This window comes from Amaranthus tricolor, chromosome 1 (genome assembly GCF_026212465.1).
Source record: "Amaranthus tricolor cultivar Red isolate AtriRed21 chromosome 1, ASM2621246v1, whole genome shotgun sequence".
Lineage (NCBI taxonomy): Eukaryota > Viridiplantae > Streptophyta > Magnoliopsida > Caryophyllales > Amaranthaceae > Amaranthus > Amaranthus tricolor.
The window spans coordinates 15,036,238-15,048,631 of record NC_080047.1 but is presented as its reverse complement, the minus strand read 5'-3'; the positions used below and the strand labels follow the sequence as shown (position 1 = coordinate 15,048,631).

The 12,394-nt window shown below is 33.1% G+C and overlaps 1 protein-coding gene across 1 annotated transcript; it reads right to left on the bottom strand.

The window, feature by feature from the left end:
- Window positions 1-6,979: 6,979 nt before the first annotated feature.
- Window positions 6,980-11,185, bottom strand: LOC130805491 (probable phytol kinase 3, chloroplastic). The gene is made up of 6 exons (XM_057670268.1): window positions 10,667-11,185; window positions 8,835-8,902; window positions 8,622-8,753; window positions 7,836-7,951; window positions 7,531-7,645; window positions 6,980-7,445 (listed from the first exon to the last, which is right to left on the bottom strand). The coding sequence occupies exons 1-6, from the start codon at window positions 10,982-10,984 to the stop codon at window positions 7,268-7,270; spliced, it is 927 nt and encodes a 308-aa protein (XP_057526251.1). The 5' UTR covers window positions 10,985-11,185; the 3' UTR covers window positions 6,980-7,267.
- Between the last annotated feature and the right edge of the window lie 1,209 nt (window positions 11,186-12,394).

The following is a 12,394-nucleotide window of genomic DNA, read 5'->3' as shown; positions in this document are numbered from 1 at the left end:
TCAAAGGTTTGGAGAAAAAATAGAAACGAAGTCTAAAAATGTTCATGATAAGTCTGTTTATTGATATATGCTTGTTTTAATGTGACTTGAGTTGATTAACTAAATTCAATGCTTGGAGCCCATCAAATTTGGATTGAGCTTTAATTTGGAGTTGAGGTTGGTTGAGATGAGTTTAGATGTTTTAACTTCTACCGATTAAAAAATTTATGAAAAACATGCAACACAAATTTTAAGTCAACTCAAACTGATCGTAGCCGAAAACAAGTTGAGCTTAAAAATAATATGATCCAATAATGACTCAGACTCAAAATTCATTCAACCTACTGTTATGATAGGTATAATAATATCAAATAAGATAGATCATTTATATAAGCTAAGTTATAAATATATAGTTTTCCACAGAGATGACAAAATGGGGGCGATAACCCATCCTCCAAATCTATAAGAGTGCAAAATCCAAAATGAACACTCCTTCTCTACTCCTAGTTTCATAGCTACTACCACATGGAAAACCATAAAGAGGTATTAATAAGAAGATGTTACTCAATTGAACCTAATTAGTTTTCGAAGGAACTTAGAGAAAGAAGGGAAGGGATCTCAAGTGAAAATCTATGTTACACAGTACTACTCGACAAACTAGAAAGTAAAACATCATTACAAAATACAGACGCTTACTCAAAAATCAAAATGGTTGTTTTTTAGAGCCTAATCTTTCGTGTTTAGTGAAATTATCAATGGTACCCCTGAGTTTTGGCACTTTATCAATGGTACCTCTAAGTTTTTTTTTATTATCAATGGTATCTTCGTATTATTGAGCGTCTTACAACCATAACCTTTTAAAACTTTTTCCGTTCAAAAGCGTTAACTTTTTTTCTTTTTTCTTTTATTTTTCAATTTGAAACATAAAAGAAGTTAACGATTTCAGAAAATTTTGGACGGTATAAGTTAAAAAAAAGTTATGGTTATAAGACGCTCAATAATACAAGGGTACCGATAATGATAAAAAATTAGGGGTACCATTGATAAAGTGTCATAACTAAAGAGTACCATTAATAATTTCCCTATTATTTTTCCATTCAAAGGGCATTATTAAATATTACCATTATTTTCATTTTGTCGTTGCATCTTTTTACTTCCTTGCCCTTGATTATTGTATCTCTAACTTCTCTTTAAAATAAATTATATGCACTCAATATTGAAGCAGTATAAATGGTAAATTCAAACCCCAAAATCTCAAGGGAACTCATAATTTTTGAGATTTTCATTAAATTTCTTTATTTTTGTATAATTTATTTTAAATATTTTTTTAAAAAAATGCAAAGTCGCATAAAAGGTGTGCAACTTGACTTTGGTCGAGTCTCACAAAATGTGCGACTAAACCTAGATGAAGTCACCTGTTTTTTGCAACTTAACCTAGGTCAATTAGTTGGGGATAACCTCTATATATCTCTAAGGCCTTTAGAGAGCTGCCATTGGACGAATAGATCCCTGAAATGATCCATGTATGTCTACCGCTAGGATCTTCTATGGTGTCATATAATGGATCTCACTATTATTCATAGGCCTACTACATACGTAAAATAAAAAGAGACATCACGTTGTGCCAGTCTAGGTACTCAAAAATGGAATCTAAAATGCATGGGCTTGTGGAATTTGATGAAGGATAAATGGGTAAAAAAAAGCACAAAAACAGAGCACAACAATAAAGAAGAACAATACAATCATTAATGAGGTTTTTTTGGATACTTCCCCCACAAAACAAGTTTACTATCATTAATATACTCAACAATACATCAATGATAATCTCACACAACCTTTGAGAACACTCTCTCAAAGTAAATATTGAACCTTTAATGCCAATCTCCCTCAAATGTACTGATACAAGATAGAATGAACTCGCTTGGCTAAAACACTAACTGATTTGTAGTATTAGGCTATCTTGTATCTTTCTCTAGTCCTAGTTAGTATAGGCTCTCCTGTATCTTTCTCTAATCCTAGTTGAGCTATATATATACCCCATTACATATTAGAGAATCCTAGGTCAGGAGGCTTGTTCCTCAAGCCTAAAATCCCGCACATCGGAAACACACGAAGTGGGCTGGACCACACTGCTCAAACAAGCAAGCTAGGTGCTCGAACGAGCGACTTCGTCAAGTAAGGGTCTGCTAGCTTCTGTCTGCTATTTTGTTGCTGCCCTGTTTGAGCACCCCCACCCCCCATCTTGCGTCTTGGCTCGAACAAGGCACATGTAAGAGTCTTCCTTGAGCACTCCCTTGCCTTCATCAAGGCACACCAAATCATCCACATTGATCACTTCATAAAGCAATCCGAACTTTAGGATCCCATTCCCCCATTGCACACCTCACACCGCTCTCAAGTGTGCAAGACAATGCATGAGCTATAAGGTGCTCAAAGTCATCTCCAATATCATAGGAGTTGGCACTTGCTCTTAACAGTCTCCAAAAGAATGGATGCCGGAATGAAGGACTGATCCCCTACTTGTGCATAGTAAGGGAATCTACTCCAAGACTTAGTGATAAATATTCGTAGGCCCATATGAGACTGATTAGGAGCGTGTATTAGTGACGAGCATTAACGACTCGTACTGGGGCAGAAGGAATACACTAAATGTAATCAAGCTATCTGAGTGTCCTATCAAGCAAATACAACATGATGGCCTTGGTTAAAAAAAATACAAAGTCACCTAAGTAGATTGCATAAAACATACGACTTGACCCTTTCACTTGTATTTTTTTGAACAATGAAAAAACGATAGATTAGTTAGAAAATACCTTAGTTTGCGTAGTCAACTTTTATAATCTCGAAAACTTTTAATTTCAAATAATTGATGTTTCAATGCAAATTTAGTAATTTGTGAAGAAAGGAGTTGAGAGAGTTTTAAAGGAGAGAGAGATAAAGTTGAAGCCTTTATATATGTAAAAAAAGTGGCGACACAATCAAAAAGATGGTGACAAATAATAAGCGAATAAGTCATTTTCCAATTAATTTATTCCTTCTCTCTCTATTCCTTAATGAAGTTTCCACAAGAAATATTCGCGGTAATTAAGAAAAATAGAATCTTTTAGATAGTGGATAAATTATTTCATTGAATAATATATTTGATGAAGGAAAAGTAGGAAACATAAATATTAAAAGAAAGTTAATAGAAAAAATATGAAACCACAACTAATAAAAAAATATTTTTATAAAGTTAGTGGGAAACATGTGAAAACCATAAAAAATAAAAAAATGTTAAAATGAAGTTAGTGGAAGATTTGTTTGGATCATAAGCATTATTTAAATATTAAAATGATGATGAAAAAAGTTATTTTTGTTCTTCCAAAATTTGTAATTTAAATAGAAAGATTATTTATGGGATTAACAAATAAAACACTCCTAAATGAAAACTTCTTTAAGGAACGGAAATTTTTTTTTTTTTTTACTATTTTTTCAATTCAATTTAGCTCTCCTAAGTAAAGGTGAATATCTGAGTGTGCACACTTCTTCTTGTCCGTTCCTTGGAGGAGGCACGGTATGATATATCTTTCCTTCTCTTCTGAACCTTAATTTATGCGGAATATTACTGAATTGTTGACTACGACTACGACAATGACTCAACCGTGAGATATTTCAGCATTGGAGTTTCTCGAATCAAGATGATTGAAGGACAGAGTATGGTCCAGTCTTGTCTCCTTCCATCCCCACCGCCTATGAAAAACTACAATATTTATGAATCACGAGATTGTTGTACATGCCAATATTCAAACCCAACACAACATACCTTGTCTTGCTTCATCAATTGGTCCAGCTTGGATCACAATCTTACAAGATTATGCATCCAATATTTGTTCTTTCCGCTGCTTCAATATCTAGCCATTAGACAATCCTATCAAATTATAGTTAATAGTAATTGGGGTATCTCTTATCATTCTACTATTGTGTGCCCCCATCGTTCAACCAACCCTTTTTTGCTCCTTGTCAAATACTTTAATTTATATATTTTGTCGAGGATCGTATTTAAGATAGGACGAGGAAGTGCGTTCTGACCCTCAATATAAAAATAAAGAATTTTATTTTATTTTTGGCAATTAATAAATTTTACTAGATTGATGGAAACACTGGTGTTAAAAATCATATATTAATTTATAACAAAGAATTATTTACGGTCTTTATACTTTTGCATAAATAAAGGTCATTATATTTTAATTTATTATTCAAGTCGTTACACAGGTCGTATATAGGTGAAAATCAAGTAATGACATTCGAATAATAGAGTACTAGTTTAACTCTTTGTAATTGTATTTTGGTGTATTGTATGTAACTTGGTGCGTGTATGAACTTTACATACATAGTCCACTCTTATGGTTTAAATTTGAGTGGCTTGTCTCTGTGTAGTTTTATTCCAATTTTTTAAGATTTTTTATGTCAGGTAGTCTTTGTTTTCACTATTGTAATAATTATTAATAATATTTCCAATTTTCTTTGAAAATTGAAGAAAAAAAATAAGCTTTGATATCTAATCTAATTTTGCTTGATACATATCCTTAACTATTTTACAAATTCTTGTGCGAGACAGTCTTATCATGAGACATGTCTCATATTCGGGTTAAATAACCCTATAATAAAGACTTTTAGCTTATGAGCTCCTTATTTTGAGATTGTCTCACCGTGAAACAATCTCATACAAGACAGGCTTTAACTATATATATATATATATATATATATATATATATATATATATATATATATATATAAATTCTAAAAAGTGAATGAAGTGAGTCTTAAATAATAAACACACAGCAGAAAAACATGTAGTATTAGTACATAAGAAGAGAATGAGCATCCCTCCATCAATGGCGCCAGGCCCAGCTACATTACTAATCCAGCAAAATGATGAGTTATTTCTGCATGACAGATTCTATGCGCTGCATGGAAAAATGATGTTGATCATTATTGTAAGCGTCTTCTTACTCTTCTTAATCTTGCTGATTGTGGTTCACTGCTGGAAGCATATTTATAAATCATCAACGGATAATAATAATAATAATAATAATAATAATAATCAGGCTGCTCAGCCTCAAAATCTTGGTGGAAAGGTGAAATCAAATGTCTGTTTATAGATAAATTATGTAGCCAGAATCAATGTTATACAGGAATAGTCTTTACTCATTACCCATTTATTATGATTTGAATTTTCAAATGAATTTCAGGTACTAAGGCCTGATTAGAGTTTATTTTTCCTGTATTTATTAAGAGATTTTTCTTGTGTCCATTTGCATTAATTAATTTGAATGTTTATAATACTCCTTCCGTCCTAAAGATATGTTACACTGTAACTTTTAATTCGTCATATATGAGTAGTCAAGTTTGTCTATCAAACTGGAACATATCTTTTGGACCGAGGTAGTATATTGTACATGATTGTGTAAACAACGGCTAACATATACGCAACTAGTTAAAATTAATTTGTATTTATAACAGTAATTTTCTAGGTGTTAGAAACAACCTCTTTGTTATTATTTAAGTGGGTCCACCAAATTTTATCTTAAATGGAATTAAGCTTCTTAATAGCATTACATTTATGCAATGTTGTATGGCATCTACAATAAAAGAAGATATGCTAGTTTTATTAGTTATATTAGTTAAAAGATGGACTATCAATGTTAAGGATAGCACCTTTTAAGTGATGGTAGCGTCAATCAGTGGTGGACTTACAAAGGTGTTGGGACATGACATGATCCACCAAAATAAGAAATATCTAAGAGAAATTGACTAAAAATAAAAAGTCAAAGTGATAGGTAAAAAAAATAGATATACCAAAAGAAATTAATAGTAATCTTGCATTATGAGTCATGTAATCGGGTAAAGCCAAAAATCGGAGAGGTTTTGAGCATGTTTAACCGTATCAAGCCCTAAAAAATTAGGGGTCTTAATATGAAATTAAGTAGTATATGTTAATGTTTAAAGATATAAAATTATTTGAAAAATGTCATAATTTTTAAAATTGCACAAGGCATTTAAATATTAACTTTTACTTCGCCTGCCAGTAACGTTCCAGTTTATATGGTTAGTAGCTATAGTTTTAAGTTGGGTGAGCCTCCTTAAAGTTTTTGCCCCCTTATTAATTCTCTGCGAATTTGTTGCATGAAGTATCTTTTTACTATTCTTATTAAGTGTTTTAGAAATAAAGTTAGAAACTTTAGGTCCTATTATTGTTGCATTTCAGTGGGTATTGCAACTAAGGATTATTTGAGGTCCTTTCAAGTGTTATTGGTACTTATTTGATGTCCAAAATGTAAACAATGAAGTTAAGTTAGACATTGAGATGTTCAATAGAAACACACATTTCAGTTGTGAAAAGTGGAGATGAAGAAAATCTTAATTCAAAATCTTTTCTTTAGGCTTTTAAAAATAAGGTGAAAATACCCCACCTATTTGAGTAAGACAAAAGGAAAAAAGTTGAATGCCAAAGTTAAAAAGATAACTTTAAAGGGAATTTGAAAGAAGTTAAAATCAATTTACATAGCCAATAGTGTTACTATTCGATTGCTTTTAAAGAGTTATTTATATGATCTTCGATTGCAAAAAGGTAAAACTATAAACATACTAGGACAAGTGTACAAAATTACTGGAGTAAATAAGGACCAATGCCCTAAATTACCCAGTATTCACATTCTGTTTAGTTCATTGATTGCACCATAAACTACACCTTGTCTGTTGTCGATGATTGTAGCTCCAATTTATACTATATACTCTATGAATAATGATTATTGTAATGCCAAGTAGAGCTAGAACTTTGCTTACTCCATATTTAGACAATATTCTTGAATAAGTTTTTTGTATATGACTAACTAGCTGGTTTCGTGAACAATAGAAAAATTTATTACAGATGGACACTGAAAATCAATTGTGTAAATATACTCTTTTTAGTTCTTAAAAAAAATAAAAGACTACCAGTGGACGATAAAATACATGGAAAGATAAAAAGATAGGTTAAGCATAAAGAATTCATACTTCTAGGTACACAAAGCATTGCACAAAAAAGTTTCCTACATACAACAATTACGTTTGGCCCCTTCTACGAATTTTTAATCTAGCATTGACACCAAACATATCTAATAAAATTAGATCTTGGCATGTTACAGTAGTATACACATAGCTCGAATGGATTGGGATTAAATTTAATCACGGAAAGATACAAGATGAAGACGTAGTACAAGTTTTGTCGATTGCAGTTGTACACTACATACTAAGAACGTTTTCGATGTCAAAATAAGAAGCCACCAGCCAAAAATGACGCAAGTGGAACAGTTAGATTATCGTCAAGCTCTGTGCTTATAGGCAGCGACTCCACAAGTGCACTAATAAGGGACACGATCAAGAAACGCAACACCAAATCTGAACTTTCTTCAATGAATCCAAACATAGAAAAATAGTGCATGTACCTGTTACGTATCGCTATATCAGAGTCGGTAACCACTTACCCGCAAAGAAAAAGAGAACAAAGTTTAAGAGAAAACCGGAATTTACCCAACGGAGGCCACAAAACCAGCAATGGCCATTGCAATGGTACCAGCATATGACTTGTTTTGATTGTAAGGAAGTTTATGCTTGCCTAATCTTCTCCCAACAATGTCAGCCAAGCCTAAAAATATCACGTCAATTTATACGATTACTCTACGTTTGACCATATATACGTATTTCGTACATTTCTCTTTTTTTAATTCTCCGTCTCCTTCTCACCCCCAACATTCTTCCTCATTATAAGGTTCCAAAATCATTTTCTTTACGCGTATTTGTATATAATGAAGCTAAATATATCTTTGTTCACTTACCATCTCCGGCACATAGGTTAGATATGGCTGCCATCCCAATTGGGGAAGTCCTCCAGAACACTATACAAGCAAAAGTGATTGTTGAAGCATAGTAAAGAGGTCCCTTGAGAAGTTCCCTGATGCATGAAAAGATGAGAAATTTTACCCAATGCATCGCTGAAAGAGGTCAATAACAAAAGACAAAATCTTGACAATAGCTAGTCTATGTAAGTGGCATCTAGTTATCTTCGTTAGTGTATTCAGTCTTGAGTGCATGAAACTAATATTAAATTTTTAAAAAAAAAAAAAAAAACTTAAAATTATAGATTTTAAACAAATATTGTATTGCTCCGTTGCTCAGAATCAACACTTTACCTCAAGTACCCGAGTCGTATCTTTGATACTCAGACATGAATTGGAACACTTGGAAAGCTCCAATTCGTTCAATATCTTGGAATTTTTTTATAAAATAGCCAAATCGGACACGCATCTGTGTCCGACATGGGTAAACAAGTTTGAGTCAGATAGATAAATCTATCATGCGTAACATGAGCTTAAACCAACTGATCAAAAAGAATGCACAGTACCAAAGGTGAAGAAAGTTTGCAGAGTAAAATAAGAAATTTCACAAAAAAAAAAAAAGCACTAAACCCCATGGATGCGTGAAGCTAATTGAATAAGACAGAAGCAGAGATCATTTCTGGTATTGAATCGTAAAATTACTTTAGGGAATATGAGGCAATATAAAGTTCAAAGAACCAAAACCGAGCCTGGAAACAAGAAAAATAAAGCATTACAAATGTTCACCTGTGATCGCCAAATCTGCTCATTGACTTGACAATGGCATCATCCTTATAAATACCCAGTCCAATAAGAAGCACGCGTATTATGTTGACTCCAGGAACCAGACTAGCTAAAACCGCACCGCGATACCCAGAGCTGCAGTAGAAAATGATCAAACTAATCAGTCATCACATACTGTTTGCTGATTATTAGAGTAAATAAATACTACAGGACTACCTGAATAAGGGCCAACAAAGCATGAAAACTAGCCCAATGCTGGTATGAACGAGTTTTCTGTTCAGTTTCTAAATAGATATAAGAAAACAAATAAGCATTGGGAATGAAGAAGAACGATGTATATCTCTAGTTATTATAAGAAAAGACGAGAAATGACGTTAATCAGTTACCTGCCATTAGTGGCTAATACGTAAAACATGATTTTTGCATGTTAAAAACTGTATACCCATGTGCATGTCTATCGTAGTGGAATGGCAAGAAGTTATGCAAGCTAAATCCTAAAATGCAATAAAGCTTAACACATTAATTAAGATTTGATAGAGCAAGTGAAACAAAGAAAAGGAAAAGCACCGACAACAAAATCAGAACAAATAGATGTGGTTGTGGACAGGTCCCTGGACTTTTCCACATGGTTGCCAACCAAATCAAAGGAGCTGAAACAGATAAGTCGTAGAAGCTTTTTAGAAGAAACAATGTTGAACCATAAATCAAGAATAGCAACAAAGGGTACCAGAATTACACTAACATCGAGCATAAAGATAAGAACTCCAATCTTAAATTACAACAAACACAAACATGACAAGGAACGCCCTGAGCATCTGTCAGATGATTATCCTTGCCTCCCGAACCACATACGTTAAAGACTCAAAGTAGATGATTATCCAAAATAGTCTAAAGAGCAGCCCAATCCCAACCAAAATGAAAAACTTAAGTCAGAGAAATCATCACTCCACATTCCACAATGCACAAATGAGGGGATGTCGATATCATACAAGTCAAACTCCGAATGAACAAATGAGAGCATAGAGGCTTCTCTGGCCTCCAAAAACTCAAACTCCCACAGATAATTTTCGTGTACCAGCAAACCACACAAAAGATTTAACCCACTATAGAACCATGTCTTGCTAACTTGACAAGGTTCTATTCCTTACAAGTTGACCATGGATATTCTTGATAAATATTCTTGAAAATTATATAATACATCACCTACAAGAATGCATATAATGCTCATGTTCAAGTAATATAGGGAAGAGAAAGGCTCATTCTATTTCCCTACCAAATCTTTCTAACTTTGGAAAGATTATGTTTATTAGAAATAAAAGGACATAAATCCATTTGATCCCCTCCTTTCCTGGTCTAGAGATATCATACCCACCATGTCTTAGTCTAGTTCTGGATGTACCCAAAACCAAAGTAATTTCATCATTTCATGCACATAATTACTCATCCTCACTGCATGATCTTCAATACTCTATTAGTACAGGTCCAATATTGAAAGCTATTTCTAGGAAGGTAACTCTTCTTGTATATCTACAAGTACATATGGAAAATGTATGGCTTCAAAAAATTTTGTTTCAGTAAAAAGTTCTTAGCTGTGGCTTATCTTAAGTGGTGAACAAAATTCTAGACTTGTAGCTTGATTTCTCAATATCAGAGTAACCCAGAAATATTTTTCACTCTAATTGCAAAACCCAGTGATTTTGCATCGATTACTAAGACAACAAAAACAATAAAAAGACAAAAAATGGAGTAAAAGTTAATCTTAGTAAAGCTTTTAGTCACATCACTTCAACAACAAAAAAAAGCTAAAAAAAGGCAAATAACCCTAGTACTAAAGCCACTAAATGATGATTAACTTTTCCTCATCACAATTAAATTCCTTCCACTTTCTTTAACAGATCTAAGAATATCCCCCTTCAAAAAAATACCCACTAAATACTTTACTTCACAGTTGATAAATCTTTACTGGGTACAATCTTATTTCTAAATTAACTATTAAATTATACTCAAAATTGACACTAAGAGCAGAAATTTCAGAGAAATTTGATTACCGAGTCGAAGATTTGATACTTAGCAGTCAATTCAAAAACCAAGATAGTAGCACTTGCAATAGCTCCTGATATAAGAGTTGCGCAAATATCACTTGCAATTGGATTGTTCGGCAACATGATTGCAGCTGATACTGTCGTCTTCTTACGTCTTACACTGATTGAATTGGTGTTTGCAGCCCTTAAAATGATGAATTTGTTGGAGAAAATACAATTGGAAAGATATTGAATGTGATGGGTAGTTGCAGTTCCAGTTAGGATCCGCAAATCCGATGGGTCCTTCAGGGATGAGAAGCTCTTGACAAATGCTACTACTGCCATTTTCCCCTTTTCTTCTCCTGAATATAAATGTAATTTTTTTATATTATTTTTAAGTACATGTGGGGTGCATCACAAGAAAAATGTTCAAAAAATGTGGGAGTGTTAAAAGATAGAGAGAATATAAAGAGAAAAGTAGTATAAAGAATTAATATATGCTTCGTATATCAATATCTTGCATCAATTTACAATACATGAGTGATGCTTTTATACTAACATTAGAATACTATTCATGAAGATAGGATTCTTCATCTCAATGCATTCATGAATTGTCATAACAATTACAATACTCCCCCTTGAATGCGTTACATATATGTGGAAATTTTATTATGACATTCATAGTTTTAAACTGTCTCATTAAAAACCTTTATCAGGAAAAACCCAGTGGGAAAAAAAACCTGATCAAAGGAAAAAATAGTACAGTGAGCATATTTCTCCCCCTGAAGTTAACATATGTCTCGAAATCGGCACATTCCAATCTTGCGTACCAAATACTCGAATTGCTTTGACGGGAGTGACTTTGTGAATAAATCAGCGAGGTTTTCATAGGATTGAATTTCTTGGACTTTTATCTTTTTATCTTTCTGCAAATCATGTGTGAAGAATAATTTTGGTGACAAGTGTTTTGTTCTGTCTCCCCTGATGTATCCTTCTCTGACTACTTGGTTGATATATGCATCATTATCTTCATAAATTGTAGTTGTGCCCTAGTTGTATCGTTTAAGCCACAATCTTTTTGGAGTTGGCTGATCATGGATCTCAACCATACACACTCTCGGCTGGCTTCATATAAAGCTATAAGCTCTGCATGATTTGAGGATGTAGCCATTAGAATTTATTTTGTTGATTTCCAAGATATTACGGTTCCTGCATATGTAAATCCATATCCAGTTTGTGACTTGGCCATATGTGGATCAGATAGATATCCTGCGTCAGCATATCCAGTAAGTATGGCATCATTTCCTGACTGGAAAAATAATCCAAGGTCTATAGTTCCCTTTAGGTATCGAAATAGATGTTTTGTCACTTTTTACTTTTTCGTTAGGAATTTCTATTCGAGCAGGAGTATTTGCTGCTGGTATATGTAATTTCGTAACTTTCTTAGTATCTGTGAATGCATCAGGTAATTGGTTAGCAACACTTTGTAGATGAACAATTCGTTGTACTTCTTGTTCACATGATTTTGTTTTTGGGTCTAAATATTTAAATGTGTTGCTTTCCAAATAAGTTTCATATTTCTTTTCTGTAAGTCCACATTCTCTCCCCTTAAGGATGGGAATATTGTCTCATTAAAATGGCAATCAGCAAATCTAGCTTGAAATTGATCACCAGTTAATGGTTCAAGATACCGAATGATTGATGGAGATTCAAAATCGACATATATTCTCATTCTTCTTTGTGGACCCATTTTTG

Coding starts and splice junctions, on each gene's coding strand:
- LOC130805491 (XM_057670268.1), bottom strand. CDS start 10,984: ATGGCAGTAGTAGCATTTGTCAAGAGCTTCTCATCCCTGAAGGACCCA. Junction 8,754..8,834: donor CTTTGTTGGCCCTTATTCAG/GTAGTCCTGTAG, acceptor TTTCTACTGCAG/CTCTGGGTATCGCGGTGCGG. Junction 7,646..7,835: donor TAACCTATGTGCCGGAGATG/GTAAGTGAACAA, acceptor TGATATTTTTAG/GCTTGGCTGACATTGTTGGG.